Raw genomic sequence first — 13,612 nt, 5'->3', positions numbered from 1 at the left:
GAATGATTTTGTTGATGTTGTATAATCACAAAATAGATGTAATAGAGGTGATTGTGGTTGAGTGTGTGGTTGAGCTGGAGCAGATGTATGTATTGATGAATTGATGAATGAATGGACCACATTCATTAATTACCTTCAGTGGAAGTACAGAGGAAGTGAATATAAATTGTTGCTTGTTGATTAATTTGATAAATCTCTAATCTCGTTTTCTATCTGCACTGCTTTTAGGCTTTTAGGGAAATTACTCTATCCAGGGTTTTCCTCCCACCTCCTCACTCTGATTCTGTTTTTATTTCTACATATATACATATTTCAAACTCAAATCCCTCTTTCATCCCCCACCTCCTCATCTCACCACATATCCTCCCCATATTGATGCAATAGCCTGCGGGCCGAATGTAGGTGGATCCATTTCCTGTCAGTCTAACACTTGCCATTTGACCTTGCACCTTTCATACTCTTCCTCCTCCTTCTTCTTCTTCTTCTTCTTCCTCCTCTCCCTCCTCCTCAAGGCGTTTCCAGTCCAGTCAGAGCAAACAAAGATTTCTTCACACTTTGGGAGCAGCAGATAAGAGAAGGGGGGTAGATTTATGTTAGTTTCATATATCCTGTGTTGTCTGTATAAAGGGGGTAAATTAAAGGGTAAGAGAGCTGATGTTTTGAGTGCTTGTTTAAACCGTAAATAATGAAAAATGAATACTCTTATTATAAAACAGATGTAATTCTTATTTCAGCTTTAAATATACCACCTGTCTAACAGCTGTTTAATGGCAGTTTGGCTTGAAATGGCTGATTATGATGAATGCATTTTTATTGCATTTTACAAGGCCAACTGCAATTACAGTGGGAGCTGTTCACACTGTGAACACTGGGGGGCAGCAGAGCACAAAGAATGAGTTCAGTCCTCTTTGACCTCAATGCCCACGTTGCCTGTAATTTCTCCTTTTATCAGAATATTAGAAAAGGAGTTAGGCATGATGAAGGCATATGCTATACAGTGTGTGACAGCTCCTGCAGCACAACTTCTGCCGTTTTTGTGTGTTTGCACTTTATTTAACCAGGGTTTAAATTAAGTGTTTTTCCATTGAGATTGGGAAACCTCTTTTTCAAGAGAGACCTTGACAGTGTGGCAGACTTAATAATAACAAGTGGACAAACCTTTGAGGAATTAATCTTCAACAAAAGAGTAAATGATGTAAGTGAAGCTGTAAAATGACCTCAAGAAAATCAAGATTAACACCAACAGTCCAGTCACAAAGCTGTTCATCACTCAGTTATTCAGTTGTCTTGGTTCTTCTGCAGCCTCGCAGTGACCCGTCCAGTTCAAACTGTCCAGATGCTGCCTTTGTTTTGCCCTCCTTTTTTTTGTTGGTGTACAGGGACACACTGTTGTGGCTGCAGAGGTCAAAAAGGCCATTGAGACTGATGCGGCGATTGGGCTTGTTGCACCCGCGGGACTTGCAGCAGCAGCAGGAAACACAGACAACGCAGCTCACAAACAGTTAAGAGACTGACTGACCCCAGGCAACATTGTCAGTTTGACTTCTGACCTTGTGTTTTTCACTCCGTGATTTATACAGCGCTTCAAGTGACCATATTTTCTCATTTGATAGATTCAGTGCACCACAAACTTGAATTATTGTCCCACGACCAGCAGTTATTTTCATCATTTGTTTCAATTTATCAATCAATTCAACTCTCATCATAATTTTTAAAGCACACAAGTCCGAGACTACTTTACTACATTGTTTATTAAAAAAAAAGAAGAGTCGATTATCCACCAAATATTTAAATGGGTTATTGTTTTACTTTAACTCACTAAAATGTATTTTATGCAACATGTTCCTCCAGCAGTGGTCGTTTTAGTGGGACTGTATCCCTTATGGCGTTGTGCCTGAGAAAAGGTGGAGAACAGCCAATAATCGTCCACTTCTATAGAGTTCACCGGCCACCAGCCAAATGTGCTCTGTTCAAGCTGTAGTAGTTTTCAAAAATTGGACGCCTCAGCTGTGGCTTTTACTATGGAATCTGGAGGTTTGTTTACCTTTGTCCTTAAAATTCCACCTATCAACCCATCCACTTAACTATGTGTTGCACTCACCTAGAAAAGTCTATTTGCTATCAAAATAGACATGATTTCTTTATTGTTCTATTATTTATTTATCAGTGAATGAACTGTTGGAACTGCCAACTTTAAGAAATGCTTCTTTATACACAGTATAATAGGTTTTCATACATTATTTTCATTTCTCTTTGCATAACCACCTAGTTTCTCCCTGACGCAAAGACGGATGTTAAATCAAGCCTTAAGTGACGTAGTTTTGTACAACATTTCTCTTTTTTTGCTCTTTTTTTTCTATTTCAGATAGGGTTTTTTTTAATAGTGTTTTTATATACGCCCCCGTCCTCTCCGTGCATCCACACACGCTCACACACGTGTACCCACCCCCAGCTCCCTCCCTTCCCAATCCCTCTTACCTCTCCATGCTCCTTATCCATCCATACTGCCCTGCCCAAAGCCACCCCATTGGCCCTCGCCTAGCAACCGCATGATAATTTGGCATAATGTGACACCCCCTGATGCATGATGGGGGCTATAAGTCAGCCTCATCCACCCCCTTTCATGCTGGTGTTTGTGGTTGGGGGGAGAAAAAGAAAAATGAAGCCGAGAGGATGAATATATTTGTGGGAGAGAAAAGAGAATTTCACGCTCATATCGTTACATGGCTGGTGTCCACCGGCTCAACCTGTCATCTGTCCCCAGAGAGTTGTTCCCCGCTTTTCTAGCGGCACAGCCCGATCATCTCCTTTCACAATCGCAGCTTTCCTCCATGCGGTTAACCATTTAGTCCATATGTAAATTTAGAGGCATGACCACGTACAGTCAGTGGAGTCTGTCAGAGGCAGACAGGCATGTGACGAGGCAGCCTCGCGGTATCAACAGGACCCGGCACAGACTCATAGGTGCCTCTGACACGCACGCACGCAGGCACAGAACACAGAAACACAAAGATGGCCGCTGCACGCTCTGTCTGTCAGAAGTGAGCGTGGCCGATGTTGAAGGACATCGTAAATGATACATCTGGTGGTTTTTCCCTCTCCTTTTCTCTCCTTTCGTTCCCCATTCCTCAGTCACAGGAAACCTAACCTTTTGTTGTGTCTGCCTTTTTCACCTTGTATGGATCTTTTTTCTCCTGGCTCTCCCTCCTCTCTCTCTCTTTCTCCTTCTCCTCCTTCTCTGTCTTGTCTGTTTTCAACAAAGACCTACATGATTTGGTGAAACAAAAGCTCTCGTGGTCCTGTTTGACCTCTCCATCATGGTGTCACTGAACCCAGATGGTGGGATGACCACACTCGGGGTGCAGAAGCACAGGACTGCAGGCTGAGGCTGAGTCCGCTCCTGAACTGAAATCTTTAATCTGTGCAGTCGTATAATTGATTCATCAACTCAATCATTTGTCATTTAATTTACTTGGAACGGTCAAACTTGCATCACTGAATGTAATCAGGACCTTTTCTGGCATAAACACTGACCTTGTCAGGACCAGTAGTCCTAATTTCTGAGGAGGTTTTTAGGGCTAAATGTTGAATTATGGTTGGATTAGGTTAAGGCGATGATTATGGAATTAATGGGTTATGGTGTAGGTTCAAGATAACACTGTGTGTGTGTGTGTGTGTGTGTGTGTGTGTGTGTGTCTTTCTCTCCCTCTACCATTCTGCTGTTTCCTCTTGCCACCATTTCCTTTGCTTCATTCATGCACTTACACACAATTTATCCCTTTCGCACCTTATCTCCTACATGTGCACGCACACACACACACACACACACACACAGACACACACAGAGGACTGCTTGGTGGAGCACCAGGTGAGGTACAGCAGCAGGGACCAGAGCAGAAAAGGAGAGAGAGAGAAATTTAAGAGGACAGACCAGAAACAGAACGTGGTTGCCGTGGTAACCATTCCCCTCGCACCCTCCCTCCATCCTCTTTCTCTGTCTCTCTCTCTCTCTCTCTCTCTCCTCCCTCCCTCCCTCCCTCCGCTCACCTCCGTGTTGGTGATGCTCGTGTCTTTTCTCTCTCTCTCTCCATCTGGTTTGTCCTCACCTCTCCCGGACACGCTCCTCTCACACTGCCAGCGGGTGACACACGAGGAGGAGGAGGAGATGAGGAGAAGTCGCTGTCTCCTCTCTCCCGTCTTTCCATCACTTTAAAAGAACACAGAGAGAAAGAGAGGGACAGAAAGAGCAACAGAGACCAGAGCAACAACCCCCCCCCCCCCCCTCAAGAAAGGACACACAGGATATACATACATTTATAAAAGACACCCTACTCTTCTCCATTCTCCTTTTCAAGGAGGGCATTTTTCTTCCCTTTCCCCCCCTTTCCTTTTCTACCCCGATTTTTTCCTCTGAGATCCCGGTTTTGTCAATTTGCGGCTCCTGAACTTCTCTGGGATTTCAGGTGAGGCACGCGTGTGTTGTGTGTGGTGCTTCTTCAGAACAATTTTTTAATTACCTATCATGGCTCACGCGGCCTCCCAGCTGAAGAAGAATCGGGGGGAAGTGGATGTGAATGCGATAGAGGACGAGAAGGAGAAGCGGAGGAAGAGCAGGAGAACAGCGTCCCGGGAACAAAAGAGAAAGGTAACAGACGAGGGCTGGCTGGTGGCTTCATCTGCTCCACTCTGCTGGCATCATTGGAGCGTGACTTTGAGCGTGTGTGTGTGTGTGTGCTTCTCAGCTTGACCACCTTGATCCACTGGGTTTGGAGCATGCTGTCTTCTTTTTTTTTTTTTATACAGCATCTCTAACCTTGTACAGAAAAAATACTGTGAGTGCATGTTTGATGGTGTTTCTGTGTCTTTATGTCCGTGTGTGAGTGAATGTGCATTTGTTTCCATGTAGATAAAAGCAAAAAGTAAACAAAAAAGAAAAGAAAAATCCCCTGTTTGTGCCCGATTGTCCTCTCTACGTATTTCTAGACGAGGTGAGCGCGGTTTGAACGGACACACTCAGCGTTCTGTTGTCCTCGCTCCGACTCTTTCAGTGTCTCCTAATGTTGTACGTCTTCAGCAAAACTATGTCACTCAAGGCTTCAATTAACGTCCGTCTTTGCTTCAGGGAGAAACTAGCAGGCTATGATGAGTGTATGATTTGGTGTATCTTAAAACATTTTTTACGATACGGCCAAAATGATTATCGCGATAAACATTTTGGAATCAGTTCATATGTCGGTAAATGTCGGATGATTAAAGGCTCATTTTTGCTCTGTAGAGTGAAAATTGATACCAGGAAATTGTGGTTTCAAACTTTTTTTATGGACAGAAAACAGAACAAACTTATATTGATAAATTTGATTTGCCTGGTACTTATTTATATTGATATAAAATATCTCCTTTCTTGACCTCTTGATGCGAGTACTTCACTGGGTTTACTGTACAGTATATTGGTTCTGACATGTGTATGTGTGTGTGTGTGTGTGTGTGTCTGTCTGCGTGTCTGTCTGTGTGTGCTTGGATGAATGCACAGACGACCATGTATAATGCATGCACGTCTGATTTATTGATGACAAAGCTTTTCATATGATGGAGGAGGACCTGGACTGCACGTGGGTCTCCCTCCCTGCTCGTTTTCCCTCTCATACAGTACGTGTTTCTCCTCAGTGACCTGTGGGAGAAAGTCATGCAAAGTATCGGGGGAATTTAATCCAAGAAATAAGTGAATTAGAATTCTAACAATGACGAAAACACAGGCACAAAAGCAGAGGGTTCCTCATCTGTCTAGTGTTGTGTTTTGGGGAGTCTGGGCAGATTTGACCGTGAGAGATCTGTTCAGTAACCGTGACATTTACTGTACTCGGTGCACATGGGTGCCTGGTTTTGAATTATGCTGCTGGCAACGTTATTTGACCTCAGCGTGGGCAAGAATGGCGTGATTGTGACCAAATCTTTTTTCGGGGAAACGAGGAGTTAAGAGATGCACTCCTGCACATATAGTTAAGCGTGTTTTGAACCTGTTAAAGCGCCCGTGAGTGCACATGACTTTTACAGTTGTCCTGTGCTCGTGTGTAAAAATGATGTGTCCGAGGGATCGATCTGTACGGGAGGATTTATAGTCCTTTTGATGGGTCATGTTTCATAGAGGAGAACAGCGGACGACGAGAGGAGAAAAGAGGAGAGGGTAGTATTGACTGGACTGTGTACAGTGCCAGCCAAAGGATAATAAGCTTTCTCTTCTCCGCCCCTTGTCCTTCCCTCTGTCCTCACACCAACCATTCTCTACCTCCTCTGTCTTCTTTTGACTATTTTTGTCCCTTTGTTGTTCTTAGTGTCTTGTCGACTCACTTAAGAGCAGAGTGCCAGCGTCATGTTTGCTTGGAAGACGTGAATGTGAACGTAAGGCCACCGCTGTGGGTCACTCTCGCTCAGATCCACAGTCACATTTGTCACCGCACACCAAGCGCTCTCTTATGTTACCTCCTGTAGTTTTTAATCCTCGGCCACCCCTTGATCATACACTACTCACCCCTGTTGGTGGCCTGCCAACTTTCAGTGCGCGTCCCCGACAACACATGAAAACACACATGAAAAAAGACAGGGGGACACAAACACAGAGGTTAGAGAATCTCCGGCACTGTTGCCACTGCTGTAAACTGATCTGGTTGTCCTGGTACAAACTGTGCAACAAACTGCTTTGAGTCACTCCTTTCAGACCTCTGCAAGTGCTTTATTTAGGTTATGTCAGTGGAAAGTGTTTTTTTAGAGAACACTTGTGGTGTTTTCATTGCCTTCATTGTTATACACATATTTGCATTAGTCACCACATAGGGATAAGATCATAGTTTATTGTCCGTTTGAACAGGAAAACTGTCTCGGACAGTCCTACTTGACAGACATCAGGGAAAAGTAAACTCCCCCGATGTTCTAACCAGTCCTTCCAAGGGGATTTATTTTGGATAATTTTCCTGAGGGCAAGAGCTGGTTCTCTTGAAACAGGACATCAGGGGGTTCTGTAGAGATGTTTTTGGCGTGTGTTTACCTCAGTGACTAGTGATGGTAGTTACATTTTTGAAGGTTGTAGAGCTGCAACTACATAAATTGACAGATACTTTGATAAAGTAGTTTTTCAATATTTCTTGGATTCTTGGTTTCTTTGCTCAAAATACTTGTTGGTTGCAGCCCTTGAAGGTTCTCAGTCATCCAGGTCAGTATACCCTTTAGAAAAGTCAAGCAAGTCCAGTTGCCAAAATCTACACTCCTGGCAAAGTAATTGTAGTTGTTTTCTTAAAGAGAACTGTATGAGATGATTTTGGTGTGACAGCAGAAACAAATCTAGTGGAATGAAACTACTACTTTAGTCATTTGAATCACAGATAAAAAAAAAAATAATAAATTGTATGTCTAATAGGTAGAGTGGCTTAGCAAACAGTGTACATACCATATCACTTGGTTTATTCCACTTCCACACTTGACTTTCTTTCACAATACAGATAAAAATAATGCAAGAACAAGTCAACAAAGTACAGACGAGAGAGCTGAGGAATAATTCAGCATCAGGCCTGCTGCTTTTATCAGCCACCACTCAGTTCAGAGCTGGCTTAATGGAGTCCTGGGTGTCTGGGGAAGGATCCCTGCTACAGATGCCTAACAACTTGGTCGTCTAGTGTGTGTGCGTGTGTGTGTGCGTGTCATCAGGAGAGCAACAGGAGATAACGTTTGTTCCTCTAGCATCCTGGGAATAACAGCATGCTATGCCTGCGAGACTTGAGAACAAGGAGGAGAACAGAAAGCACATCTCTAAAGTGTCCTTGTTTTTTGCGTGAACAATGTTCTTCAGAGGTTGTGTGTCCGTCTGTGACAAGTTGAAACTCTGTGGCCGTCTGAATGGGAAACCCCAGTTACACGGCGGTTACATAAATACTTTCTCCAAGCTGCTTTACTTCTAATGACTTTATCCAGAGCCAGGAGGCCCCCATGGATTCCCCGAGAGACAGAGAGAGACAGAGAGCGCTATGCAAAGAATAGAGTTCCTTCTGCTGTGTGTCCCAATTTTTACGATGTGCCTTGATTCAGTACCTATTGTTTCTGTCTTTTATGGGCCGCGTGCTGCTTTTCTACAATTTATTTTGGTAGTTTTATCTTCCAAGCAGGGTTCCCACGGGTCCTTGAAATCCTTGAAAGTTTGTGAATTAGACTTAATTTCCCATAAATAGACATGGGTCATTGAGAAGTTATGATGATATTTAGGCAAATGTCTTTTGTGTACACTTTCCACTGTCTCTCTCTCTCTCTCTCTCTCTGCTGTTGTTGTGATATTCCATGCAGAATAAAGAGCGAGAAACGTTAAGCAAGAAAGAGCAAATGACGTGATGCCTTGGAAATGCAAATTCTAAAATCTCTGGCTCACCAAAGGAAATTACAAAGACTGGCTTGCCCAAGATCCAAAGGTCAATCACTTGTCCAGATGCAGAGCGTGCTGCAAATCAATAAAAGTGGACGCCATGGGCGAAGCGGCTCTTGCAAGTTGCCCTCCCATCCTAAGCTGTGTCAGCACATTGGGGTCTTTGAATTGAAGGGAATTGGTCCCTTGAAAAGTCCTTGAATTTGAGGTCTACCAATGTGTGGGAACCCTGTGGCTGCATCCACATTACTCAGTTTTCATTTAAAATGACAAAAACTCATACACTGCTGGCTTGGGGTTACCAACGTTCCTGATTCCTGGTTGATTCTCTTTATAATAGAAATCCTTGCTTTTAGTTTTTCCATTGTTCCTTGTTAGTAGTACTCTCTGAAACCTGGCAAACGACTACAGACGAGAGAAACGACGTCCTGTATGCACTGGCACACGCCTGCCCTGTCTACCTGAATGGTCACATGACACTCAGATGTCATACAAAGCTAAATTCCTTCTCTGGATGCACATTGTTTTTGTTTGAGAATGTAGTAGTTTGGATATTCTGTAACTTCTTTTTGCCAGTTTTGTGAACCAGGGTCATAACGGTGTGTTGTTAAAAAAAAAATCTCATTAATGAAGGTTTTTATACAGAACTGGAAGCTCAGTTAAAAATGTCCATTTGGATGGCATTTGGGAAGTCCAGTCCACTTCATTAAAACTCGCAAAGATCACCGGCAGGTCCCGCTCATCTGAGGTGAATGTCCTCATCATTTATCACCGTCATTGCTGTTCATTAAGAATCCTGAATCCGGATCACAGTGTGGAATCTAAGCAAAGGCTTTGTGGAGACAGTTGGAAGGCGAATGGAAATGTTGAAATTGGATTTCAGCCTGAGCTGCCTTCAGAGGAAGCCCGTGGCAACTGTGGCAAGGCAAGAGTCTGCCTGGCTCTGAGAGGAAAAATAAACCATCGGGGGAAAGACTTGTCAGCCAATAGGCAAGCGTGGAGTCAGGAAAACATAATATCACTGCATATTTGAAAGGCTTTATCTCATATTTTGTCTTTTCATCTGTCTCATTCCATTCTCCCATTCCTCTCCATGCACTGCCCTTTGTGGTGTAGAGCTGAAACAAAGCCGGCACGTGTGCTCCCTCTTTCCTCCTCCTCCTCCTCCTTCACCTCCTCCCCTTCCCACCAGGCCATAAAAGATGGAGGTTAATGAATTCAGCACTCATGCATGCTTCGGCTAATTGCATTGGCATTGGGAACTCCTCCCATCATTACAAAATGTTTTCACCATCGAGATGGCCACTGACTGGACGACCACTGAGTGTGACTCTGAGTAGGCGGCTAAATCTCTGTCTGTTTGTGGCAATAATGACAATTTGTCTTGTGGGTGTTGTGTTTTTTGTGAAAGCAGACAGAATAAGATTAGAAGTCAAAAGTGTGTCTGTGTGTTAGTGCTTGTATTTGTTACCTCTTTGGTACCGTAAATCTGGTCCTAATGAGGTAGAACCTGAGGAACTGTTAAGTGAAGGGTTAGGCATTAATTGTGTATGGTTAAGTTTAGGGATAACCCCTTGTTCAGGCTGCCCAAATGAATGGACGTCAATGCAGTGTCTTTAGAAGAACAGCTGCTCAAACCTGTGCATGTGTTAATCTCAAAGGGGCCTTTGTGAACCTCATTTGTCAGAATAGCTTAATTAATCAGTGTCCACTCGTCAATGTGAACTCAATATCCAACTGTGAACGCCATCCTGACACCACCCACACACACACACAGATTTAACAACTTGTTCATGTTTAATTTATCGTGTCGGCTCCTCAAACACAGAGGAAATGGGAATATTACCAACAGTGATCAAAACCGAATCAAATATCAATATCAGTATGATGTTTCATAGCCTTGCAAACACACACACAAACACCAAGTCAGTCAATCCATTTTAATCCCCACGCTTGTATTTGACATGGACACAAACGTGCAGGAGCCTCCAATGGGCGACATGCCCCACCGTCTCCTGCTATTGTTCTAGATTAGCTCCAGTCTCTAAGGGAAAATGAGAGCATGTAATAAGGATTGTTCTAATTATTGATCCACCACTTTGAGGGTCCTTACTGAGAGTAGTGTTGGAGGATGGCGTTTGTATGTGTGTGGTGAAGGAATGTTTTTAGGGAGCCTTTGTAACGGGAAACCAGTGCATGTGGGGATTTGTTTGTCCCACCACTGGGGAGAAAATAAAATCCCTGTTGTCTCATCGTCACATGGATGCTGGATACAGTGCGAAGATTCAGCGGGAGAAAGAAATGCAGTGAGAAAGAGAAGATAAGGAGGGGAGGGAAGAGAGTGAAAGATAAGAAGAAATGTAGAAAACTGAAGGGAAAAGGGGAGAGGAAAGCATGATTGTAAGCCTTAAGGTCATTTGAAGGTTAGTGGTGTCTTTTGAGCTGCTCCTCTAATCCACGTGCGCCCTCCTTCCTCTTCCTCCCTCTCTGATGTAATGTTCGATTGTACTGTACGTGTCACTGCTCGTCTTGATGTGATTTCACATCACTTACATAAAAAAAAGAACATTTTTAGGATGAGAGCGGGAGCCACACAAACAGAGGTTTTACAGAAGAATTATAGCACGTGCCAAATGTGGCACAGCATGGTTTTCAGTGAATCACATTTAAGAGTCCATTCTTCACATTTCACGTCTATTGTCTAATGGGATTTTCATGACGTGTTTTATGCGACACCAGTCTTGAATATTTTTTAGTGTTGTCAGACAGACAAAGCAAACCACACGATTTACTGCTCTGTTACATTTTATGTACCACGTGATTAATTGGGGAAATGATGAGCAGATTAATCAGTTGTGAAAATGTGCACAGCACTAATGCGTGCGCTCAAACACCGTACTGTATCTCGTGGCTATGGGAACAGATCATATATTATGCATGTAAATATATGGGGTATATGGTGGTGTAATTGCCTTGCTTTCACAAATGAACGGCATGTTAATGCAACACACTTCACGTGTCATTTATTTTGTTTGCGTTACATGAAAGATTCCTGAGCAGAAACAGATGTTTTTGAGTCCTCACTGGTGCTAAAGTACAATAAAAATGTCCAGTAATAAGCATTTGGGACTTTATTTAAGAAATATTATATCATGAAACCACCGTGAAGTGTCGTCAGAGATTAAGGGAACATTTTAAATCGAAAGCTTGACTGATGGCAATGTTGTGTCCAGTTTATGTATAATTTAGTGCTGCAGCTATGGGCCCCTGAACTGTTCAACATTATAACACAGTACATTTTGCAGTGTTAAAATAACACTGAAATAGTCATTTTAATGCTAATTCTGATTAGGAATAAACTCACTCTGGAATGGCATTATATTTAACTCATTTGAAGTTATTCAAACACTAAAATAGTTTATTTTAAAACTACTTCAGAGTGTGTCTAACTCTTTTATGTCTTTAGGAGTTCAATTTAAAATGATTTCATATTGGATCTGGTCCTAATCTGGCTTGTTGTTGAATTAACTTTTATCAACACTTCAAATGTTGCTGTGTACCAAACTTAAGAAAGCCTCACAACCCTTCTCAAAAATGTCTAGACCAGAGAAGACATTTTGATACTTTTTGCCCGACAGGGAAGCAAAACAGGAAGCTTCAGTCAAGGATAGTTAATGATCCTTCTCTCTGGCATATTTATCATAATCAATTCTGTTTCAGCCTTTATTGTCATCTTCTTTTATCATGGGCTAATTCTCTGCTGCTGTTTCACTTTCAGTCTCCGACTGTTGCTGACACAAAAATGAATCAAGTAGGCGCAAGGTGAGACAGTTACTGTATGTACGGCTATGTGTGGCAACTAAGCTCTACATTGTTTTGAATTTCAGCGACCGTTTTATATGCCAAAGGTCGCTGGCGTGTATTTTACATAATATATCCCATTTTAAAACAGATGTTGAAAAGAAGAAAAAAAGGAGATTAATAATTTAATAAAACAAAGTCCTCTATGAATAAGTGAATCATAGACTAACCTGTCTGTTGTTTATATAATTTAAACATTTCCAAATCACCTCTGGCGCCCAAGGGTGAGACAGAGAAGTGCGGCTCACACATAGTTACAGATACAGTAATGCTGCTTAATGACGTGATTACGGCGCTGAATGATATGTAAAGGGGAGGGGGGAGCTGGAGACAGAGGAGGAAGAGATGAGGAAAGCAGACTCAATGAGGCGTGGACAGAGAGAGGAGAGAAAAGTAAGGTCAAGGATGTAGAGGCAGGTGTTTAGGAAGAAAAGAGGATAATCTGTAGCTGCGGAAAACACGGAATAAGAGACACCAAACTTGGATGATGGGCAGTTCTACAGCTGGTGTATGAAAGGCAGCAGCGGAGGATATTTCAGATCCACTTAAAATGATGTTCACATAGATCCTAGATTCTTCCCGCTCTTCCACATACTGCCACTGTAATGCCGTAATGCCAACATTTGATGCATATTGTTAGTCTGTAAGAACTGGGACAAACTGCCACTGACATCCAGCCGCCAATGGCATTGAGTCGTTGAAGAAGAGATACAGAAATAAGGAGGCTAATAAACAAATACAGGGCACATAACAGGGGGGCTAATAAATATAAAACATCTTTAATACCGTCCTGATTTAATCTGGATGCAAATACAACAGTGTTATAATTGTGTGTAGGAATAAACAAATGAAAAAAAACTATTTAGTGAATATGAGCTGCTTCCAAATATGTCTTCTGGTTTCTACAATGAATACAAACTCCAGCAACAGCTGTACTTGGTGTGGGAGTGAAACTTTTTTCCTCTCCTGACACAATGTCCCCACCGGACGTCTTTCTTTGGGGACACCCAACAGTCGGGGAGGGGAGGGTCCCAGGCTCTGTGGGACATAGAGAGAGAATAAGGCTGTCCCCACTCTCTTACAACATCACACTTATTAATCTCCTACTGTGCATCGATGCCAGGTGTCTTCCATCAGGCTCCTAAATGCACCAAATGGTGTTTCTTAGCCGTGTGTGTGTGTGTCTGTGTGCAGACGTGTGCTAACATTTATGCATATGTGGCAGGTGCTCCTCATACATTCACAGATAATGCTTATCCCATTATAAATGGTGCTGTCTTGCTCTCTCTCTCTCTCTCTTTCTCACACACACACACACACACACACACACACTCTCTCTTGACCCCTGGG

General features: G+C 42.8%; 1 protein-coding gene across 33 annotated transcripts in view; it reads left to right on the top strand.

Moving 5' to 3' along the window:
- LOC131473785 (ankyrin-3-like) overlaps positions 1-13,612 on the top strand; it is a 126,617-nt gene that overhangs the window by 29,549 nt on the left and 83,456 nt on the right. For 14 of the 33 annotated variants that reach the window (XM_058651299.1, XM_058651297.1, XM_058651293.1 and 11 more), the window contains exon 1: positions 4,119-4,645. The exons of 1 other annotated variant lie outside the window; for it this stretch is intronic. In XM_058651299.1, the coding sequence (XP_058507282.1) occupies positions 4,523-4,645 (123 nt within the window). In that variant the 5' untranslated portion in view covers positions 4,119-4,522. Of the gene's footprint in view, positions 1-4,117; positions 4,646-13,612 lie in introns of those variants that run through there. 18 more of the 33 variants (XM_058651317.1, XM_058651316.1, XM_058651315.1 and 15 more) reach the window with 6 other exon arrangements.

This window comes from Solea solea, chromosome 15 (assembly GCF_958295425.1).
Source record: "Solea solea chromosome 15, fSolSol10.1, whole genome shotgun sequence".
NCBI classification, from domain to species: Eukaryota; Metazoa; Chordata; class Actinopteri; order Pleuronectiformes; family Soleidae; genus Solea; species Solea solea.
The sequence above is the reverse complement of the archived record's forward strand: the minus strand, read 5'-3'. Positions and strand labels throughout refer to the sequence as shown.